Genomic DNA, 23,041 nt, shown 5'->3' with positions numbered 1-23,041 from the left:
CACACTAGCGACAACTGGCGCCAAGCGGGCTGGTATACCTCATTCTGGACTGGCGTCTGTTGTAATGTCAGAATACCAAGAAACATGGGAGGTGATCCTCACTTACAGACAGCAGATGGTGGGTGAACATCGTCAAATTTCTCATCGAATTTAAATCACTTTATCCTTAGACATGTTTTTCAAAATGTTTGGAAAGGCATAATATACTGCGGTTCTTTGAATCACATTTGTAACATACGTGTATATTTTAGAGAATTTTTTTCTTTACAATGCTTCGGCGGTTAAGTATGAATCAATGTTTATTTCCTGACCTAATCATACCGTCTCGAAAAACAAAGGAAAGTAATCGTTGAAATGAAATAACCGTTGTGCCCCATGTTTGCTAAAGTAATGGTATAACTTACTGTATGAATTCGTTGTTTCCTAAGGTATTTCCTACGACTACCATGGTATCGGGGAGTTCTGGGACTGTATGAGTACAGCTAACGACTTTGGCGTACAAGTCAGGTTCTTCGGCTATAAACAAGCGTCACTGGTTGGTGCCGCCGCGGTCAAGGTCGGCCACAGTGTGGCCACCATTACTACACCGACCAATGCTACTGAGACCACTTTTCCTACTTTAAGGTGAATTGGGAGTGTATAAAGAGTGTACTAGTAACATTGCCTTTGAATAATATGACATTAAAATCGGGAAAGATTCTATCAAACTTTGGATCTAACAAACAGCATGATGGTTACGCTTGTTTTATCAATCATATGGTCAATGAAATAAATGGATGTATAGTTCTAAGATTTTTAAAGGTATCATTAAAATGATCGTAATTGTAGACGTCCTACTACATGTGCCATGTACCTCACGGTAATATAGAAAATTCTGTATATCTGGCATATAAAACACACATATGTACGTTTAGATAACAATTCTTTTTTTACTCAGAATTGACGGGCTAGTCCAGAGCATAACCAAAAACAACACAAGATTGACGCTTAACAACGACACCGTCATTGTAGATATTGCTAAGGTCAGGAACAACGCCACTGGTGCCGTGATGATGATTGCAATCCAGTATGACACCGGTATTTAGACTGTTATATTTATGTTCTTTTACCTTAAGGGGCGTAATTTGAAGAGAATATTCTCATACACTATTGTCACTGGATGTGATATACACTGTAGGCTGTGAGTTAATAACTGGTATGTGTTCTTCTATATATGGTGTGAAAAAGCCGCTGGAGGTCGGTGTAACGAAACTGAGGGTTGTAGAGCCGCATTTTGCAACCGACCGCATTTTGCAACCGGTTGCAAAATGCGTTCAGTTGCAAAATGCGGTCCTACTAAGTAGAGCCGCATTTTGCAACTGAACGCATTTTGCAACTGCAACGCATTTTGCAACCAAAGAAAATCGTGAAAACGCATTTTGCAACTGCAACGCATTTTGCAACCAGGATTTTTTTCTAAGTCCCTGAAACAGCTTGAAGTACGAGACAGGTAGAATTGGAGTGGGGACGGGTTTGCTTCTACTATGTATGCTGAAACTGGCCAGGCTGCCCCTGGGGTGGACGATAATATAAAACTTATTTCACGTTGTAATTTCCTAATCCATTAGTGTTAGGAAGTCTAAACGTTAATAAACATTTTGTTCGGCATGTGCATGGGATTTCGGATTTTTTTAATTGGGGGTGTGGCCGTCCCTAGGGGTGGTTGATTGTACTTTTTACTTCGTATTTTTCTCCTATCTACCCTTATATCTTCAGAATTAGGAAATAAAAACGTTGGGGATTAATAAACTATCGTAAGAAATATGCATGGGCACTTCGGAAATTTATTGTGACATGGGTGTGGTTGTCCCTGGGGGTGGTTGATTCTAATTTTACAACGTATCTTCTGCTATCTACCCATTGTATCGGCCATTTGAGTTAAAACATGAAACGTAGCTACAGTATCATTTGGGATGTTGAAGGGCATTTAATTTTTTTTTGACTTAGGTTGTGGTCCTGGGGGTGGTTGAATACAATTAGACGTTGTAATTTCTGCTATCTACCTTTAGACCATATAAGTTAGGAACGGAAGGCTATGGGGATTGAAAACATGTCTTTAGGGATATGTATGGATCCTTCTGCGTTTTTGATGGGTGTGGCCGTCCCTGGGGGTGGCTGATTCTATTTTTTGCACCGTTATTTCTACTATCTACTCTTAGAGTTAGGAACTTGAAACGTTGGGGATTGATAAACCAGTCACTTTTTATGAATGTGCATGGGTCTTTGAGGAATGTAGAGAACAGCAGCAGCGCACATAGCACTAAACGGACTTACAGTCATAGGCATGAATATAGGTCAAGGAATCCAGTTAAAGCTGCTCCTTTTGATCCATGCCAACCATAAGGCCCTACACACTCGGAAATCCTGGCATTCAACTAGCCGTTGTGTCTTAATACAAAACAAACATGTCAATTAATCATAAATAGTAATTAGCATGTGTGTTGCTATACAGAGGCTATGCACAAAGATTCTTGAAAGTATGGGGTCTTGCATGGGTTTTTAATTAACTTGACCTACATCCAAGCACACCGCTAAAGGTCTGTTATTAAGTGCTGTCTGCTGCTTTCTTTGCATTCCCCTTCCTTCTTAACTCGAAGACCGCTTTCAGATTCACACATCCTACTAGCTGGGTCGGTCCAACTCTGCAGGGGATCTCATTTAAGTGCAATCAGTGGAATCAGCTTAATTGTCTGACATGCCACCAATCACCCCATCCCCTGAGGGACAGTCACACCCAAAGTCACACTAAAATTCCCCTGTACCCATGCACCAAAGACTCATGTTCCTAACTCGAATGGTCGAGAAAGAGATGACAGAAATTACGGTGAAAATATTACAGTCAAGTAACCATCCCCAGGGACGGCCACTCCCCAAGTCAACAAAAATTCCGTTGTGCCCAAGCACATCTCTAACGATCTCAACCACCCCAGAGAAAAACACACCCCAACTCCCCAAAAATCTGAAGTGCCCACGCACATTTCTTACGATGATGTATTAATCCCCAACGCTTTTATTTCCTAATTCTAAAGATATAAGGGTAGATAACAGAAAATACAATGTAAAATTACAATCAACCACCCCTAGGGACGGCCACACCCCTATGTACATGCCTAACAATATCTTTATTATTCCCTGACGTTTCAACTTCCTAACCCTAATGGTATAAGAAATTACAACGTGAAATAGATTATATATTTTCCCCGCCCTAGAGGCAACCTGACCAGTTTCAGCGTACCTCGTCGAAGCAAACCCGTCCCCACTCCATTTCTACCTGTTTCGTACCTCAAACTGTTTTAGGAACTTAGAAAAAAATCCTGGTTGCAAAATGCGTTGCAGTTGCAAAATGCGTTTTCACGATTTTCTTTGGTTGCAAAATGCGTTGCAGTTGCAAAATGCGTTCAGTTGCAAAATGCGGCTCTACTTAGTAGGACCGCATTTTGCAACTGAACGCATTTTGCAACCGGTTGCAAAATGCGGTCGGTTGCAAAATGCGGCTCTACAGGGTCCGTGTAACAGAAAGTCCACCCTCCGTATAGTTATAATGGTTAGGGTTTGCCTGACCTAAATGGGTCCAAATCTAGGGCAAGGCTCACTGGTATAAATGAATGGGAAGCGGGCTCTCTTACACGTTACACCGGGAGGGGGTGGAGGGCTTAGCTACGTATTTCAACCATGGTAGTCCTAGGCACGGAAAACATGGTTTAGTGACTCTGTACACTTCTTTGAACCAAATTGAATAGTTCCCCCTTTCCTTTCCTCACGCCTGTGGTGATTGGCACTGATTGTGTCAACGCTTTATTTCCCCAAAGGGGTATCTGTCACAGTAGACGTCCGGTTCAGTCCGTTGATGGGGCGTCTCTTCCTTAACGTACGTTCTGGTCTAACTGTCAGTTTTAAGGGACAGACGTCTGGACTATGCGGACTGATGGACGACAACCAGGACAACGATTTCACCATGGCCAATGGCACCGTGGTCACCAAGGACAAGGCGGTGGAATTTGCCGAGTCATGTGAGTCATAAGGAAAAAAATACGACAACTATTAGAAAGAAAGATCAATGTACTTATGAGCTTGATTACATATTTATTCTTGACTTCTTCTCTTTGAAATTCAGAATATGGCGATAAAATACCATATGGTTTATAAACTGTATACAGAGGTGAAAAGAATCAGATTTGTAATTAATGCGTAATATTCTTTAGCATATATAGAAATAAGTGATACAAAAACATTGTCTTAATTGTACAAATTTTCATCATTTGCTCCTTTAAAAACATTTTGCATTTGTCGTTATCACCACAGGCAGAATAAGTACTTCATTTTCTGATTCTAGATTATACGGCAATTGGTCCTGGGACAGTTCAAACTTCAACTCTGATGACGTCATGGACCCCTCCTACACCGACCCTAGTCTATACAATCCGGCCTACGGTCCCGTGAACGTGTCACAGGCTGAGATGAAGGTCAGTGACCTCTTACCTGTATATAACGCTTAAAGCCATTGCGGTCGAAATGACCAAAGTGTCCATCACAAATACGTATCTATCAATACAGAATTACAGAATTGATCTGGAATATTAATTTTTGGCGAGTAAATTTTCTTCAAAATATTACATTTCTCTTTAACTACTTTAAATCCAAAGCTGAGGTGTCACTCAATCTGTAGCCAGGTGTGTTACCTAATTACCACACAACTCTCGAACAATTGATGCATGCAGTTGCATGTTCTGTGGTCAGAAATGTGAGGGGTGGTCTTTTCGGCAATTTCTGCCCTTGTATAAAAACGCATGGGTTTGGTCAATCTTTGGAGTGTGTTTAGAGAAGCAACAGAGGGATCGCTCTGAAACTTGACAGGTACCTTAGTGAAGATATGGTTCGACAGCTAAGCAACGCAGCTTACTGTGGGATTCTTGCTTTCAGAGAAAATGGCCAGAAACGGACAGCCATTGCAAGGTAATTCAACATTTATCTGGAACCGTTTGGAAAATCCTCCAAAGAAATACTGCAACAGGGGCACCTACTCCAATACCTCGACCAGGGTGTTCGCGTTTCACACCAAGAAGACAGGATCGCCTTCTCCTTAGAGGACGCCGTGCTGGTCGTACAAAGACAACCAGTGTCCTCAGAAAAGAGTCGCAGAATGTCATTCAAACGCCCGTTTCAAGGTCCCTCGTGAACAAGAGATTACTGAAAGCCGGTTATTTTGCACAAAGGCCAGTAGGGAAACCACTGTTATCAGCAGGCGATAAACAGCGACGTCTGCAATGGGCTGGGGACCACGTGCGTTTACTTCATGGTATATTACCACTTCATGGGATAAATGCTCTGATTTTACTGTCAAATCGACTTCATAGGATAAATTGCGACTTCATCTCCACATAAGATATTGCCTGCGACTTCATGGGATAATGGTGAAAAAGTACCTGTTGTTGGCCCAACGTTATGAGAGAGAACGTTTTTGAAATATAATGTTTTTGTACTGTAAATATTATCCAAAATAGGTAAACTGTACGTTTTAATTCACTTGTATGACTGAATACGGTTTCTTTAGTGGTATTGGATGCATGTTTTGAGTAATTTTAAAATACACAGGCGTATGTAGGTGAGGATCCAGTATTTCTAAAAATCAGTACATTATGGGAGATTATGATCAGCGTGGAGGAAATAGGGGGTCCAGACCCCCTGGGTCCTCCCCTCCCAGATCCGCTTGATACATAAAACTACTGGATCAGGTAAACCAGGCTATGAAAACATAATTTACGCGTAAGTTACTGGATTATAAGATGGATAAATAAACAAATAGGAATCAATTATTAAAGATAAATAAATAGATAATAAAAAGAAGCAGAGAAGGTCGTGTATATAATTGTGCTCTACAATTATCTTGATCAAGTCGCATCCCACTCTGAAAAGACTAATTTTTCCATGAGGAAAGACGCGCAAGTGTAATGATTTACGTCTGTCCCTTGGTTTCCGAGAGGCTCTGTTCTGGTCCTACACCTGTGAATGTCCATCATGATGTGATCAATGGTGTCCCCGAAATGTGCCCTTGGCTGGCTCTCATTTGACCCGAAAGTATTATCTGCGGCACAGTCTGCATTTGGAAACCTGTTAATAAGGCGTTCGGAAGGGGGGGGGGTAGGCCTATTTGTTGTTTAGCAGCCTAATTAACGTAGCTGATCTGCGAGATCAACAGGCTTGTAGATTGATATTTATTCAGAATTGTGGTTGATTGTAATTGTGGTTGATTGTAATTTTTACATCGTAATTTCTGCTATCTACCCGTAGACCTTTAGTAGTGGGACTTTGCAGTCCTTTGGGGGGGGGGGGGGTATATATTTTTTTATATCGTTGTTACTGGTATCCTCTATCCATTAAAGTGAGGAACATGAGACGTTGGGGATATTTAAACTTGCCATTAGGGATGTGCACGTGTCCTTCGGATTTTTGGTGACTTTGGTGACCTAGGGGTGGTTGATTATGATCTTTAAATTGTATTTTCTGCTATATACCCATAGGTCTTTAGGTTGAGGAAACTAAAATGTCGGGGTGTGCATAGGCAGGTTTTTTTTTTTTTTTTTTTTTTTTTTTTTTGTGACCTGGGGTGTGGCTGTCCCTGGGGATGGTACACATATATGTTACCGTAATTTATTTCATCTCCCCCTAGACCATTCGAATTAGGAACATGAGTCTTTGGTGCATGGGTGGGCTACATTAGTGTGACTTGGGGAGTGGCCGTCCCTAGGGGGTGGAGTGATTAGTGGTTTGTCAGGCAATGAAGCTGATTCCATAGATTGCAATTAAGATTCCTTGCAGAGTTGGACCGACCCAGCTAGTACTACATCCTACCCTGTATGTGTGAATCTGGTGGCGGTCTTCGAGTTAGGAAGGAAGGGGAAATGTACAGAAAGCAGCAGACAGTACTAAATAACAGACCTTCAGTCGTATTCTTGAATATAGGTCAAGTTAAATAAAACCCATTCAAGACCCCATACTCTCAGGAATCCTAGGGTCCAAGTCCCATTGTTCTTTAACATAAAACACACATGTTAATTACTGCTCTTGGGAAATAAACATTTTTGTTTTGTGTTAAGACACAACAGCAGTTAAACGCTAGGATTCCTGATCGAGTGTGTGGGGCCTTGAATTAGTTTTTAATTGGATTCCCTGACCTATATTTATGCATATGGCTGGAAGTCCATTTAGTTCTGTATGTGCTTCTGCTGTTCTCTACATTTCTCAAAGACCCATGCACATTCATTAAAATGACAGGTTCATCAATCTCCGTTCCATGTTCCTTAAAATTTAAGGGTATAGATGGCAGAAATAAATTGTGAAAAATAGAATCAACCACCCCCCGGGATAGCCACACCTGAAATATCATACTAACATTCCCGGAAACCTATGCATATCCTCAATGGTAAGCTTATCAGCCCGGAAGGTTTCATGTTCCCAACTGTAATGGCGTAAGGGTAGAAGCACGAATAACGATGTAAAATTTAAAATCAACCTCCCCAGGGACGGCCACACCCAATGTCACAAAAACCCAGAAGGACCCATACACATCCCCAAAGACAGATTTTTCAATCCCCATAGCCTTACGTTCCCAGCTTTATTGGTCTCAGGATAGATATAGCAGGAATAACAATGTCAATTAGACTCAACCGCCCCCAGGACCCCCCCCCCCCAAAAAAAAAAAAAAAAAAAAAAAATCCGAAGTGCCCTTTCACATTCAAAATAGTATGTAGAGTTCTCTACCTACAGTGGAAAGACATACATTCTTGCTACTGTGTACTAGCCACATCTATAAACCTGCGCCGTCAATCAAACCACACATGGTCAGTTTTATGCCCTAGTTTAAAGGCAGACAATGTGTTTATTTATACACTTCGTTTGTCTTATACATCTAGTGCCTTAGACCCGCCATGATTCAACGTCCAAATATTGTCAGTTTTTAAACGTCCTGAAATCTGAAAAATTTCAAAACTAAATGGGTAAAAAAAAAAACTAGCTTTATGCTTTCCGCCACTGGACCGGAGCTCTTGAAATAAAGTACATTATTTATAGAAGTTAATCTCACGGGTATCTACGAGAACATATGAAAATAACAGCTTCATTAAACTCCAACGAGATAAAATACGCGCTATCATGTGAGTGAGAAATGTTACTCCCCCCCCCCCCCCCCCCCCCACACACACACACCATTTCGAATACGCGCACGTCACTCTGGAAATCCACTGCATGAAAAAACACCTTGACGAAAAGGTCATCTTTCATCTTTCATTTGTAAAAGGTCATCTTTTTATCAACTTTTACGTCTCGGAAAGACCGTCATTCACATTTTCATTAACTTTCAGTTTTCAAAAGTTCAACTATCACCTTTTACACTGCGAAAGGCCACCTTACATTCCAGCTTTTGTTAACTGGAAAGGTCTCATTTTGTTAACTTTTATTTTCTGAAAGCTTAAGACTAATTTTATAATAATGCGTGGTGATCTTTTGTATGTATACTATTTATTTTATGTACAGGACTTTATTCCGTATCTTACATTAAGCACATTATGGAAAAAGCGAATACTTTTGCAAATTGTTTGCATGATGAAATGTTTTGCACTTTGATTAAAGTATTTAACTGATAGATTGAATATGGTGATTTGCATTTCGGAGAAAAAATTATGCAATCTTGCATTGGCTGGAGTAATTCACTTGAGGTAGACATATGATTTTGACGCTTTAAACGACAAACAACTTTCAGAATCGAAAGTAACTATATTTTTATTCCAATATTGTCAGGGTTTAAATACAGCAAATAAAAAATTATATGTCAGAGGTCACATCTCCATATTTGCGTAGATAATTACTTTCACAGGAAATGATCTCCATGCTTCTGGACAGTAGCTAATTATGTCAGGATTATAGCATTGATTGCACCAAGTCAAAATAGTGTTTGAGGTCACCTCTCCATAATTTGCCTGGCTAGAGGCTCGTCTCTAAACAGAAAACCACCCCTCCTCGGCAAAAAAGGCAATAGGATCTCTCGTCACTAACTTTGTTATTTTCAGTAATGTCAGGATTTTAGCATTGATTACACCAAGTCAAAATAGTGTTTGAGGTCACCTCTCCATAATTTGCCTGGCTAGAGGCTCGTCTCTAAACAGAAAGCCACCCCTCCTCGACAAAAAAAGGCAATAGGATCTCTCGTCACTAACTTTGTTATTTTCAGTAATGTCAGGATTTTAGCATTGATTGCACCAAGTCAAAATAGTGTTTGAGGTCACCTCTCCATAATTTGCCTGGCTAGAGGCTCGTCTCTAAACAGAAAACCACCCCTCCTCGCCAAAAATGCAATAGGATCTCTCGTCACTAACTTTGTTATTTTCAGTAATGTCAGGATTTTAGCATTGATTGCACCAAGTTCGAAAAGTGTTTGAGGTCACCTCTCCATAATTTGCCTGGCTAGAGGCTCGTCTCTTAACAGAAAACCACCCCTCCTTGACAAAAAAAGGTTAAAGGATCTCTCATCACTAACTTTGTTATATGCAGTTATGTCAGTATTAGCATTGATTGCATCAAGTCAAAAATTATAATTACAATAAATGTCAGAGGTCACCTCTCCATAGTTTGCCTGACCAGAGGATCGTTTCTAAGGATAAAACCACTCTAAAATTGTTATGATGTGTTTTAGACTCCAGAGAGCAAGTTTTACCTTTTACATAATCCCTAATAGTAAGGCCCTGGGCATGATGGAAATATTTAACCGAAGTTGGATAGGTAGTAATCAGCTATGCAATTGGAATTTGTTTGTATTGGAACTGGTTTTATTACTGACAGACTGTTTGCATATCCTTCATTCATCTTGCTTACACTTCTGTAGTTAATCTTAATATCAGAGGAAAATTATCAACCATACATAACTGTTTACTTATTCTCTTGCTCAGAGCGAGTCAGTCTCCCCTTTACCATTTTAGCATGTTTAATTCCATAAATCTGATGGAGAGGGGGTCTGAGGTAAACACAATGAGGTTATACACGTAGGTTAACAATTTCTATTGTAGCTGCAGACTGGAAATTCATGTATAACAGGAGCACAGGAATGCTGCCTTCTTTAAGATGTTCATCTATTTTCTTGTGACGACAGGCACTGCTTTTTCATCCTTGTGACGCCCAATTCCTTTATAAAAGAAAAGACATAGTGAATAATAGAGACATGACAAAAACACATGACAATATTTTTCTGAGAACTTAATTCTTTTCTATAATGTGCAGCTGTTTTAAATAGTGTCATTTTCGGTTGTATAAGGCTGTATTCCCAGAGCTTTTAGATCGATCTCTCCCCGCAAGGAGTCTCACTAGATTACTGTCATATAATCCGGCTAAAATGTCCGTCCTGCCTACTACAAGCTGTAAGGGGGTAATTAACTTTCGTGTCCGCTCGGCTGACAGCTATTTAGCGTGAACCCCCAGGGAGTTAGGTCGATCTTAAGTAGATCGATCTAATCTCTGGAAATGGGGTCTAAGTCGAATCCATCCCCTTTCACATTAAAGCACCCCCTTGTAATCCAACACATGGGAATATTCTAACACTTTTAAAAATGACAACCCCTTGTTGTTACCCCGTATCGTGGACGTGCACATATATTTCCAAAATTCACAGTGAGTAACAGGTCAAACGTTAGAACAGACAAAAGCCAAGCCCAATGAAGCTCAGTTTAACTCGATCCTTTCTCGAGAGACGGCCAAATTACCCTGCAACATGCAGTGCGTCGAGAAAGATTCCCGCTTTAATCCCAGAAGTATGCTTTGCTATAATTTGTGTTAACATACACTGTGCGAACAAAACTGAAATCACTATATCACCTACCTTGTAAAACGATGACCGTCTGCCCCGTGTCTATAGTGATCTATATAATTGTCTCTTGCTGTTTTAGTCTTGAGTAAAACACGAAGTTAAAGGTTGCCGTGCGAGCTTTTCTGCCATTAATACTGCGTTATAGGTCAATGCTAGAGAATCGGCGCGAAAGATATCCCATTACAGACTATCTGCGCATGCGCAAGGCCAGGCGGTTGAAAATGCGCGGACTGTAAGTCTGTGTAGGCTGGTCACAGAAGATAATTTCCAAGCCACCGTATTGATTATGGTCGACTTCTTTGCAAGATGGCATTTGTTGCGGCGATATTTTAACTGATGAGGATGAAGAGAATGAGTAAATGCATCAGGTAGGTCTAATATAACATTTGAATCAGTCATAATAAGGGAACAAACAACCGTGTCACTGACGCCCAAGATGGGTTTTATGCACGGAGAACAGACCGTGCTGAAAAAAGATTATCACGATCGTGAAACAATTGTTAATCGAACACTCTGTCCTATTTATTAGAACACTGCAAAAAGTTTACGTCAAAGTACGGCCCCGCGTACAAGTAAAGATTCTGTACATGTATATAACTGGCCTGTATTAATCCCATAGAGTCTACCTACATTCCTTGACCTAAATTCCAGGCAGGGTTATATAATCAATGCACTGGTTCACTCGCAGGGTTCATACAGCACTTTAAGTGCTTGAATCTAGTATATATTGCCCCTTGTACACGTATTCAGTCTGTTTATGACATTAAAAGTACTTGAAATTGTTATTAGCCTTACAAAGGGCTTGTATTTATCATTTTCCCTAAAAAATTCTTGGATTTGATCAGTTAGAAATTTGTCGAATGATTATTTCAAACCTTGTTTTTAACCTGAATGTAGACATGCTGGGGGAATGCCCTTTTTAATCTGTCAATTTTTTTCTCATGTTTCATTATCATTAAAATACAAAGTTTGTGTGAATGATGCACCTCTTTTGTATGCAAACTTAAAAATGACAGTAAGATGCATTGCGTTATTGAAAAGTTATTGATTTAGAGCCTCAGAAGTCATTCAATTTGCTTTTATGTTGCTGTATGAACCCTAAGCAGTAATCATGAATATCTTCATCATTGCATGTAGTTATTTCAGCATTCATATTTTTATTAATGAAAAATGTTTGTATGATATTACACTAAAATAATTCACTATCTTAAAATATCTATTTCTTTTCCAGATGCTATTAAAAGACAGGCTGTCTGAACAGCATATAAAACAAGCAAAGTGGATGGACTAAGGCAAAAAAATTGGAAGAGAAGAATGGGGTATGTAATACAGGAGCCTATATAAGTTCTGTACAAAGCCCAATCAAGTTGCCTAGCAGTAATCATGAATGCATATTTTCATCATTACTTGTAGCTATTTCATTATTCATATTGCCCTAATTGAAAACTTTTTGCATGATATTACACTCAAATAATTCACTCTTTTTATCTATTTACCAGGTGCCATTAAAAGATACTACAGTTCTGAAAAGTAGGAGGATGTTCTAAAACAAGCAAAAGGACTGGATGAGCTGAAACAAATTATATGGAAAAAAAGGAAGGAGGTACTATTATAGAAGCATGTTTAAACCTTGTAAAATCTCTCTTTTAAGACTTTTGATGGCTTTAAGTCCATAGTTTGAAAAAACTTCTAACATCATAAAAGTTGCCATTGTTTTCATCATATTTGATTAGCATTAAAATGAACTGTTACCCAAAACAGCATTTATCATTACATGCATCCTATTTTTCAGGAAGCAAAAGACAAAGATTTGGGCAGGCAAAGTGTTCTCTTGACAGACGATTCCAGGAAAACTACTCCCAGGAGAGCGGGAATTTATGCATATATAGTAGGACTAGTGGATCTGGCTGAAAGTACATTTAGAGAACATTTCCTGGGCCTTTCTTGGATAATCAAAACAAAAAATCAAATGTCCTTGGATTATCAAAAAACTTTCAAAAGACAAGCGCAACCTGCACAAAAATGTTATAATGGAATAAATTATTAAAATTTATACCATGTGTTGTTCTGTTTATCAATATATTATTAAATCGCGGCAAAAAATATTACATTAAAATACGTAACAAAAGAAGGAAAAATGCAATCTTTTCTTAAATAAAAAGGTTTGAAAAGGTTATCTTTTGTATCTGAAAAGTTGCACAAAAGGCATCTGAAAGTTGGACTTTTTAGCAGGAAAAGGTAGAGAAAAGTGGGTCTTTCATATGTCTTTTAGCATGCAAAAAGTTGATGAATGATGAACTTGAGAATACCTTTTCTTCAAGCAAAAGATCGTCTTTTTGCAGCAAAAGGTTTATGAAAGTTAAACTTTTGAGTAGAGAAAAGGTGAAGAAAAGTGGGCCATTTGTATACCTTTTCACTTATACAAAAGTCATTTAAAAGATCGTCTTTTACACCTTTCCTAAAAAAACGAAAGGTCTAGGAAAGGTGTGAGAAGGTGAATAAAAGGAGGCCTTTTGATCGCCTTTCAGGATATATAAAAGCTGATTTTTCATGCAGTGATCAAGGTCTAGAATGAAACATCATATCGACCTTTACGCCTAATTTCCACATCCAACCAGAACTGAAACATGTTTGGATACAATGTACCATGAAGTGGTAATATACTACGGAGTCTCCTAAGGGTCCTTATTTTTTAACCAATGAAGTCGCCTTCTATCATGAAGTAGTAATTCTTATCCTGTGAAGTGGTAATATACCATGAAGTATCTTAACACACGTCGTTTTCAGTGATGAGGCCAGATATGGATTTTTTAGGGTTGATGGTCGAATCCGTTTACACCGACGTGTACGAGGGGCATAAAACGATGATTGTGTACTGCCTAGAGTGCAAGCAGGGGATGGTAACGTCTCTGTTTGGGGAGCATTTCATGTCGGTGCCCAGAACCAGTTGGTTTTTCTAGGAGGCAACCTCATTCAGGATTCCTACAGAGACATTCTACAGCAAACAATGCTTTGATTGGTAAGAGTCATCTTCATGAACAACTTTGTGTACCAAGACGACTGGGCAACCCCACATCGAGGCCGACGAATCACTGTTTTTCTTCAAAACCAATGGGTTCAGCAACTGCCTTGGCCTGCAAACTCTCCAGATATGAACCCAATTGAAAAACTTTGGGCAAAAGTAACTCACACAATTAATAGCTATGGTCATCGACCGGTAAATAGTGATGAACTGCGACAGGCAAATATCACTGCGTGGAATGATATCCCCACCCAAACTCTAAAAAACGTGTCACAGGGTATGCCATGTAGGATGAGGGCGCTGCAAGCGGCTGCTGGAGGTCATACCCGCAATTACTGACTTTTCATGATTTACTGTAGTGAGTTCTTTGACTGTGTAACATATCACATATCACATCATTTTCTTTAATATCTTAGCTTAAAGTTAATACTGACATCAAACTGTTGATATGGTTTTCTGGGGGTGTTACTTTCTTTTGAATGGCATCTTATGTCAGATTTGATATCATTGACCAAAATATCTCACAACAGAAGACTGGCTGTTATTATTACTCGATGACATACTTTTTTAATGACTCAAGCCCAAAAAAATTTAATCAGCACTCGAAAATAACAATGATGAAAAATATTCCATATTAAGTAGCAACCCTGTATGCTGTAAACGTATGATAAACAATCTGATTAGATACTTAATATGACACCGGTCTGTTCAAGAAGACTTTTATTAAATGATAAAGAACTGTTATATACAGGTATTGTTGCATATGCTTCACTTGTGCTTTACATTACAGCATAGTTTTAGAAAACTGTTGCAATTATTTTCAAATACCCCAAATCATTGGATTATTAAAATTAGCAGCATAGTCGGTAAGGTGTAAAGATGAGCCCGAGTAGGTGACATTAACATTTGCAACCTATATAATGCTATACCGTCATTACCCCAATATTCAGGCTGCAGAGACGGTATGTCAGGGGAAAGGACTGGAGGGGGTGTTACTGCAGGAGTGTGTCTATGACATCGTGGTCACGAAAGATATCACTTTCTCCAACCAAGAAACATATGAACTAGGTGAGTATTAATATATAGAGAATCTCTAACACCACTCCTTGCCTCATCTGCTTGAATTAAATAAAAATTAATATATACATATACGGCATCAAAACGGTAACATACTTTGTAGATTCACGCCATATCAGACTTTTATTATTATTGTTGAATCATTCTGGCAACACGTAAAGGGTTGGATAAATATAAAGACACAATGGCACAATCAGATAAAATAACCAATATATAGAACTGAGAATATTAATGGATATTAAAAACGCATGCATTAGCTTCCATGTGCACATATTCTTTATTGCATTGTTTATTAATATCCGTGTTATTTTGTGTTATTTTAACTGCTGAATTTCAAGTAAAATATCCTTTGCTAGAAGTATACAATAATATGCAAACCTGAGTGCAAATACAACCATATCTGTGCCTGTGGTCTTATAATGTAACGTTATTGCCAGGTTGTCCTGGTCAGTGTAATGGTAAAGGGAGGTGTGTGAACAGCACTTGTCAATGTAACCACGGCTGGACTGGAACTGACTGCTCTATAGGTAGGTTATATGTCACCCTGGACAACGCCCCACATATATATAGTAGGCTTGTTAAGGGGCCAAACGCTGCATTTTTTTGTACAAATGTCTAACTTGGCATGAATGTTCCTTGGGCAAAAGAAGCAAAAAAATTATCCATAGAGACACGCATAATTCATGCAAATTAAATACCAAAACACAATATTTCATATTTCCATCACGTTTTTGCCTAAAAACGTGTAGATTATCAAACCTGACTAAATTAGGAAAAAGAAACCCATTTTCGACATTATGGAAACAATTTGCGGCCATTTAGTGCCTCATGTAGAATTGACACATATCTTAGCAAAAAGATATTCAAAGTCTTTATGGATATTTTTCCACTTTTTTCTTTTCCTTTTTGTTTCTAAAATGCGTTTGACAAAATCACGTTTTTAAATATGTATGAAACTGTGACACCCACTGCTCTGTGCAATAATGATAATAATAATAATAATAGTGTTTTTATAAAAATTTAGATATGTTTTGAATTATAATACAAGTGGCAATACTAACGCCAATATCACTCCGGTTCATACAGGTTCCTGTGGTGCCTGCGTCAGTGGTGTGTGTGACAGCGGTTTCTGTGTGTGTACTGTGGGCTGGGAAGGGACAGCCTGTGACCAGAAAGGTAACTATAGGGAACTTACAAAACACCCGTTTACTGTATGCACTAGATTGCTCTTCTGGAGCACTCTATTTTGTATGATAGTCAAAGTTGCGTACTGTATAGCATTTATTCCCCTTTCGCTCGCCACGCCTCACCACCACACATTCCTCTGACGGCATCAGTCTTGTTAATAGGGACGGTCCGAGATAGCCTATTTTGAACATCTGCGCAGCAGATGACGTCAAACGAGACCTGGATTGGAGCGAGATTTCACGAGAGGTGGGGTTAAAATCTGCTATTGAAACTTCTCTCGCGGTCGGGCACAAGTCTATGTTATAGGATTGCATTGAGTAAAATTTGGCGTTGTCATGTTATTTGAGATAGAGCAACGCAATGGCGAATTGCCAACGTTGTGTCGTAGGGTGCATTGCAGTTAAAGCTAAGCAATAAAACCAGGAAAATGACCATGGATGACGGACACGACTGGCGAGAGAAATGAAGTAAAGAAAGAGAAGTTGGGCTTGATCAGATTAAAAGGACTAAGTGCCGACATATTTAAAGTACAGATCAGGTCGCAGTATTTTGTAGGAAGAAAGGGACCAACTGCAGACAACTCGCACCCGATACGTCACTGGCTTCATGGCATCACCGTATAGACCGTATCATCAACGGTCGAGGGCATATTAATAAGTAAATTTTGTGTGTGTAGTTTACAGGACACCATGGTTTGTTATACAGCCCTAGTACTTGTGATAAATACACTGTGTAGTCTTTTACGGTAATCAGGCCCGTAGCCAGCAATTTTAGAGGGGGGGGGGTCGTTTTCTCAAAAAGTGGACCTTTTACCATAAAATCCTCAAGTACATAGATCAAATTGTACCCAGAGTGGACCTTTTCCCAGCAAAAAGGGTGGTTTTTTCGAACCCTCCCCCCCCCCCCCCCCCCAAGATGTTGAAGATTGTATGTCCTTAGTTATTATGTTGTTGACTTAATTATATCAGGAATCAACAGATGGCATTTTTGTCTGGGTGTCACTTACAGTATCAGGCATTTTCTTTATTACTTTAAAATGAAATATTTGGTTTATGAATATATATATAGGCCTATGTATTGAACTGCACTAGTAATTTAATGAAGAAAATAATTTTTCTTGCTAGTGTCATTCTTATGTTACTGTAGTGACTTTTTAATAACTATATGACACCTGTTTTTCATATCATTTACTCAGATCACAAATACAACTTCGCCTGTGATGTTGTGTTTATTTGTTGTATTTGTGTATAACTGTCAATAAAATGCAATGATTTTGTGAAAATTTCAACTTATATGTTGTCCATTTTAATACTTTCTTTTGTCACCTTTCCTGTCATTTAAGTCGGATCTGATCACAATGAAACTTACATTTTGTGAATCATTCAATGCTATCCATTAGTTTCTATAGCATCATTTTCAGAAGTAAATAAATGAAGAAAATTAACTTTATGATCAAGTTTGAGCCTTTTGAATTAGTTACTATAAATTTAGTGAAATTAAAACAAAGATGCAGGCAAGTCTAATATATATGATATGCCATCCATCAGTAAATGAAATGTCAAATGATTTTATTTTACTTCTTTATAAATAAAGTTTAATAGTAAAACATTTATAAAGAAAAAATAGTTGCAGTTATAAAGCTTTTGTTGTTCAAATGGATCTCATGAAATGACCAGTCAATGAAGAACAATAAAAAATGAACAATATCTTTAATATGTTTATTTTGCACCCACTGGCATGTTTAGACAAGCATCTCTTCAAAATTCCAAAGACAGTAATATAAATTGACAATTTAAAAATGAAAAAGAGTGGATAACTATATAAAGTTCTTGACATCTACATCAGGGAAATAGTGAAAAAGGAAGTTTGTAGCCAACACTGATTGAAGAATATTTGCAAAAAAAGAAAAAAAAAAAAAACAGAAGTAGGAAATTTCATATTGCAATACGCTGGAGTTAACAATTTAAATATAGTAATTATGATAACCTAAAATTGAAGCAATTAAGCCCTTGACAGCACTGGATTATTTTATTTACAAATAAATAATAAAACAATAATTGGAAGCTGCCGGGGCATCATCCGTCCGATTCTCATTCAATCCTAGCCACTTTCATCTAAAAGGCATGCGTATAACTAATGTCATTTTCCTGCACCACAAGCAAATCTCTGGTGATGTAGCCTGTTTAAACGCGACCTTTGCTGCGTAGTACGTCCTCCGGGCGAATTTTGCTTTGCAAGCGTCATCGGCTCTTAGCTTGGCAAATTCAACATGTCAGTTGTACGTACATATCATATCAATACTTTTTCTTTATAAAGTGAAAAAAGAACAAGCCTGTAGCTCAAAAATTTTGTAAGTTCAGCTATTTTTCAAGTAAAGAAATCGCTGCTCTACTTCCTTGTGGTCTCCATATTTTAACCCCACCTCAAGGCAGATCTCGTAAAATCACGGAGAAATGTGGTCTTCTCGTTGAGAACCCGGACAACCTCTATTAACAAATGTATCGCAGTCTAGACCTCAAGTCTTTTTTCTTCGGTCACGAAGAGACATGTAAAAAGCATATAGAAACAAGAAGTTATATCGAGTAGAGTTAATCTAATTCAGGTGTATTTTATTTTAATAATATTGTGTTTGATAGAAAGCTTCATACCATTGCATCAACAACACATGAGTAACGCTTTAATATGAGTAAGTGTATAGAAGAGGAATGTGTGTGTGATGCATAACGTAATGTGCCATATACCACACAGAACATACTCTCCTAAAATGAACTAATAACTTCAACGCCGTACTCTTTTCCAGCCACGTGTCTGTATGTGAATAACTGCACTGACGAGGACCACGGTGTGTGTTACAGGGCCAACAGGTGTCGCTGTCTACCAGGATTTGTGGGTATGTATTGAGGACCACGGTGTGTGTTACAGGGCCAACAGGTGTCGCTGTCTACCAGGATTTGTGGGTATGTATTGAGGACCACGGTGTGTGTTACAGGACCAACAGGTGTCGCTGTCTACCAGGATTTGTGGGTATGTATTGAGGACCATGGTGTCGTGTTACAGGACCAACAGGTGTCGCTGTCAACCAGGATTTGTGGGTATGCATTACAATAAGGATTAACTTGTTTGCTTATAAGGCAAATGGCAAAATCTTCCAGAACCAGAGCGTACACCGAGATCACCCCTAACGCCCGAGGAAACTTGTCATGTAGTTAATTCGATTGCATTCAGCGAGAGTCCCCGTGCAGTTGGATCGATCTAAGAAGAAAAGTATTTCATGCACCCTACCTGTATATTCAAATTAATTTACGAAGTTTCTGTGGCAAAAAAAAAAAAAACAACAACAAAAAAAGAAGAAAAAAAAACACGAACACTAATTTACGCACGTCTTCAATTCTGTATATTTAGGTAGTGACTGTAGCATCGTTGCAACTTGTTTCAACGTGTCTGACTGCTCCGGTCACGGGGTCTGCGTGGACTTTGACGTATGCAAATGTGACAGCGGATGGGCGGGGCCAAATTGCACAGAGTTTTCTTGTGAACGTCTGGCGGCGTGCTCAGGTGTGTTGTTCATAGGAGAGATTTTCACGATTGTTTTTACGTGAATGATATGAAAAAAGGGATGCATTTGATAAAGTACACAAAAACAAAAAAAACAAAACGTTTTTGTATAATGCGACATGTAACAATATGTGATAGAATAAAGCAGTACTATACGATATGCTATTATACATCACTGTCATATGCGTTATCATCAGTAGTTCAATTAGAAGAATGTTGAAGCATCTACCTTTCCAGGCCACGGTCAGTGTAAAGGATACGACGTATGCAGTTGTGACAATGGTTGGCAAGGTGACAGCTGCGCTCTGCCAGACTGTTCTTCAAATAATGACTGCTCCCTACACGGGGTGTGTACGTCACCTCACACGTGCACGTGTTATGACGGTTACCATGGTGAAAACTGCACTGCAATGAAGAATTGCACATCGTTAAATGGTTGTAATGACCACGGTGTATGCGCTGCCTTTGAAGGGAATGATACCTTCATTTAGAGGTGGCAAACATTTGGTTATATCTTAATAACAGAAATCCCACAGCAATTGTCTACGAAAGTGACACGTAACAACGGTTTTTAAAATATATGTTTGGTGAAAGCATAGGCTGGGTCCATTTATGACACTTAAAATAAGACGATTTTAAAAGTGTTATTATAATTTTTACAATTTGCCGTATGACAAATTTAGAGAATTTCTGAGGGAGGAAAACAGTACATGTATTTATGATTTTATTTTCTCCCTTCTAAAATATTTGTAACAGGTGTTTTGAAGGCTACCGTGGCGACACGTGTGACACCGTCTCATGTTCTGCCGTAAACAACTGTTCAGGACACGGTGCGTGTTTGGAGCCCAACCTCTGTAACTGTGACCCAGGCTTCGGGGGAAATGACTGCTCTAATTTCTCATGTGAAGCTCTTGGATACTGCTCTGGTAATAACTGTATAACTCAATTCATACCCACAATGACATATTATATATGGTTGTATATATTTATTCTAACTGTGCGACTAACCCGTTTATTTTCAAAGAAAAGCGTTAAAACATCCACTTGACCAGCAGGTATCTGCCAGTAATGCGTTCATTGGGAGTTTGCACACGGTGCGGAAGAAACTAGTTTAAAATAAAAGTCATAAGTCTTATGTGTTACATCCGCAACGATTGCATTTGTTCCTCTTTCTATATTACGCTATGTGACATACTTGTGTTTGTCTTTCCTCTATGCAGGCAATGGACTTTGTGTATCTTTGGACACGTGCTTGTGTTCTCCCGGCTGGCTGGGTGAACGCTGTGACGAGCCCGTCTGCAGTGATGTGGCCAACTGCTCTGGTAATGGAAGTTGCGTCTCACCTAACCAGTGCGAATGTCTGGATGAATACGACGGCGTCGACTGTTCTATTAAAATTGGTTCAAACTATCACAGCCCAGTGTTTGCATACAACTGGTACAATGGCACTGTGCCGGAAAATGCCCCACCAGGAACTATTATCGTGTTTCAAGAGAACATTACCATGATTAACGCGACAGACTTAGATACAGGGCGAAATGGCAAACTAGAGTATACTTTCTCTGGAAGCAACGGAGCGGAGCGGTTCTTCAACATGGACAGTCAGGGACAGTTATCAGTGGTAGCCAAACTGGACTACGACAGTCTTCCGCAGGAGTTCATTATGACAGTAGTGGCATCCGACAAGGGCGTACCGCCCAAGAGTGCTGCCACCAAGGTCGCCATCATTGTCCAAGACGTCAACGACAACACACCACTTTTCCAGTTGTTTGGTTTCCCAGAGATTCCAGTGAATGCCAGCGGCGAGCTAGGACGCACGGTAGGGCGGTTCCTGGCCACAGACAAAGACAGTGGGTCGTACGGAACGGTTCGACACTTTATAACCAACGAGAGCAACCCTGATGCTGTATTTGCTGTCAACGAAGACACCGGAGAGCTGAGCGTCGTGCGTTACCCAGCCCAGTATCGATATGACCTTACCATTTTGGCGGAGGATGGAGGAGAGCCACCAAAGTCCGCCATCTTGCCTGTTGTTATTTCTGTCTACGGACACCTTGTTGAGGAACGAAATGATACAGTCGTTGTGAACCCTACGACTAACACCGTAGCACCGGTCTCCACGACACTTGGGAGTTCTTCAACTGCGGGTAAAGTGACAAATAGTGGGACAGTACCAACGCCGAAGACGACGACAAAACAAGGTATGTTACAGTAGCTCAAAACAATGACCAAGTTAACACGCATGAATTGAATCCCCCTTTTTATCTAAACGAACACAAACACCTGATAAAAAGTAAGTAATTTCCACATCCGGTGATGTGTAGGCTAATAGGGTAATTTTATAATGATACGTTTACCAAATGACCCTAAGTCCTTAGTTATACGTGCAATACCTGTATGTTTTCTTAACACATACCTGTATATTTTCAAATAACGTGTCATGGGAACACGCCAAGCTGAGAAAAAAGTAAAATGACCAAAAGAATGAAAGACACAAAGAAGGTAAACCGAGGATGATGTACAGAAAAAAAATTGCCGCAAGTAAATGAAACAAATTATATTCTCTTTATTTCAGCGACTGTTGTAAAGTCCCCACAAGAACCATGGTACCAGACGGTGGGCTTCAGTGGGTGGAGTGGTGACACTGTGCCTTACTGCTGTTATTGCCTATCGCTGTTTCTGGGGACAGAAATATAAAGTCAGCTCCACGCCAGAGCATCCCCGTAGATCGTCCCCCATGGCCTACACACACCAGATGACATCTATCGGGGCAAACAAATATGTCATGGAAGGAGACATCGGCAACATTGAGGACATTGATGCCTCGGCGGATAGTGAGAACGAGACTGACTTCGCTTCATTTCCACCTTGGAGACATGCATTTAGCAATCAGGCATTCGCTTCGACATTGTTTTATTTTCTTAGATATTATAAGCAATGCTTTTAGATGCATGAACTAAAGTCGTAAGTGCTGATGACGATACATGGGATATCTGATCTGTACCGGCTTTGATTTTTACATATGAATGTTAGATGCGCAGATCCAAGAAAACTAGAAAAATTATTTGGAAAAGAAATGCATGTTTTGATTATTCCGGTGCTTCAAGATAATAAAATTGTGACCGAAAAAGAACAACAAATTATTAAAATGACTGGAAAGGTTTCAAATATCAACATCAATTTACAAAGAAATGCAAAGAAGAAGGTCATTGATATTTTGAATATGTAATACACATGCTATCTTAATCCTGAGAAATTAATGGTTGTCAAAATTAGGAATTATTCTGATTATTAATTGGTCATAGGATATT

At 39.2% G+C, this 23,041-nt stretch overlaps 3 protein-coding genes and 2 long non-coding RNA genes across 5 annotated transcripts; 4 read left to right on the top strand and 1 right to left on the bottom strand.

Annotated features, from left to right (window-relative positions):
* The first annotated feature begins 38 nt into the window (after positions 1-38).
* LOC147761288 (uncharacterized) lies at positions 39-1,096 on the top strand. Its single transcript, XM_087016408.1, has 3 exons — positions 39-118; positions 429-624; positions 938-1,096. Exons 1-3 carry the CDS (start codon positions 85-87, stop codon positions 1,083-1,085), a joined length of 378 nt encoding a protein of 125 aa, XP_086872534.1. The 5' UTR covers positions 39-84; the 3' UTR covers positions 1,086-1,096.
* A 3,282-nt stretch (positions 1,097-4,378) lies between these two features.
* On the top strand, positions 4,379-19,961 carry LOC106155525 (uncharacterized). Its single transcript, XM_087015781.1, has 6 exons — positions 4,379-4,502; positions 14,861-14,978; positions 15,425-15,514; positions 16,074-16,163; positions 18,976-19,199; positions 19,578-19,961. Exons 1-5 carry the CDS (start codon positions 4,425-4,427, stop codon positions 19,074-19,076), a joined length of 477 nt encoding a protein of 158 aa, XP_086871907.1. The 5' UTR covers positions 4,379-4,424; the 3' UTR covers positions 19,077-19,199; positions 19,578-19,961.
* On the bottom strand, positions 8,796-11,060 carry LOC147761287 (uncharacterized). The gene is made up of 2 exons (XR_015335188.1): positions 10,901-11,060; positions 8,796-10,210 (listed from the first exon to the last, which is right to left on the bottom strand). It is a non-coding gene; the product is annotated as an uncharacterized LOC147761287 (long non-coding RNA).
* Positions 11,089-12,941, top strand: LOC147761286 (uncharacterized). Its single transcript, XR_015335187.1, has 4 exons — positions 11,089-11,256; positions 12,120-12,207; positions 12,388-12,491; positions 12,681-12,941. It is a non-coding gene; the product is annotated as an uncharacterized LOC147761286 (long non-coding RNA).
* A 504-nt stretch (positions 19,962-20,465) lies between the features above and the next one.
* On the top strand, positions 20,466-22,427 carry LOC106153688 (protocadherin gamma-A5-like). The gene is made up of 3 exons (XM_013527717.2): positions 20,466-20,656; positions 20,951-21,931; positions 22,306-22,427. The coding sequence occupies exons 2-3, from the start codon at positions 21,235-21,237 to the stop codon at positions 22,425-22,427; spliced, it is 819 nt and encodes a 272-aa protein (XP_013383171.2). The 5' UTR covers positions 20,466-20,656; positions 20,951-21,234.
* The last annotated feature ends 614 nt before the right edge of the window (positions 22,428-23,041 follow it).

The sequence above is a fragment of the Lingula anatina genome, chromosome 6 (assembly GCF_051362555.1).
Source record: "Lingula anatina isolate TDL-2025a chromosome 6, LinAna3.0, whole genome shotgun sequence".
In the NCBI taxonomy this organism is placed as follows: domain Eukaryota; kingdom Metazoa; phylum Brachiopoda; class Lingulata; order Lingulida; family Lingulidae; genus Lingula; species Lingula anatina.
The sequence above is the reverse complement of the archived record's forward strand: the minus strand, read 5'-3'. Positions and strand labels throughout refer to the sequence as shown.

Coding starts and splice junctions, on each gene's coding strand:
- LOC147761288 (XM_087016408.1), top strand. CDS start 85: ATGGGAGGTGATCCTCACTTACAGACAGCAGATG. Junction 119..428: donor TCACTTACAGACAGCAGATG/GTGGGTGAACAT, acceptor TTGTTTCCTAAG/GTATTTCCTACGACTACCAT. Junction 625..937: donor ACCACTTTTCCTACTTTAAG/GTGAATTGGGAG, acceptor TTTTTTACTCAG/AATTGACGGGCTAGTCCAGA.
- LOC106155525 (XM_087015781.1), top strand. CDS start 4,425: ATGGACCCCTCCTACACCGACCCTAGTCTATACAATCCGGCCTACGGT. Junction 4,503..14,860: donor TGTCACAGGCTGAGATGAAG/GTCAGTGACCTC, acceptor CCCAATATTCAG/GCTGCAGAGACGGTATGTCA. Junction 14,979..15,424: donor CCAAGAAACATATGAACTAG/GTGAGTATTAAT, acceptor CGTTATTGCCAG/GTTGTCCTGGTCAGTGTAAT.
- LOC106153688 (XM_013527717.2), top strand. CDS start 21,235: ATGATTAACGCGACAGACTTAGATACAGGGCGAAATGGCAAACTAGAG. Junction 21,932..22,305: donor GAAGACGACGACAAAACAAG/GTATGTTACAGT, acceptor TCTTTATTTCAG/CGACTGTTGTAAAGTCCCCA.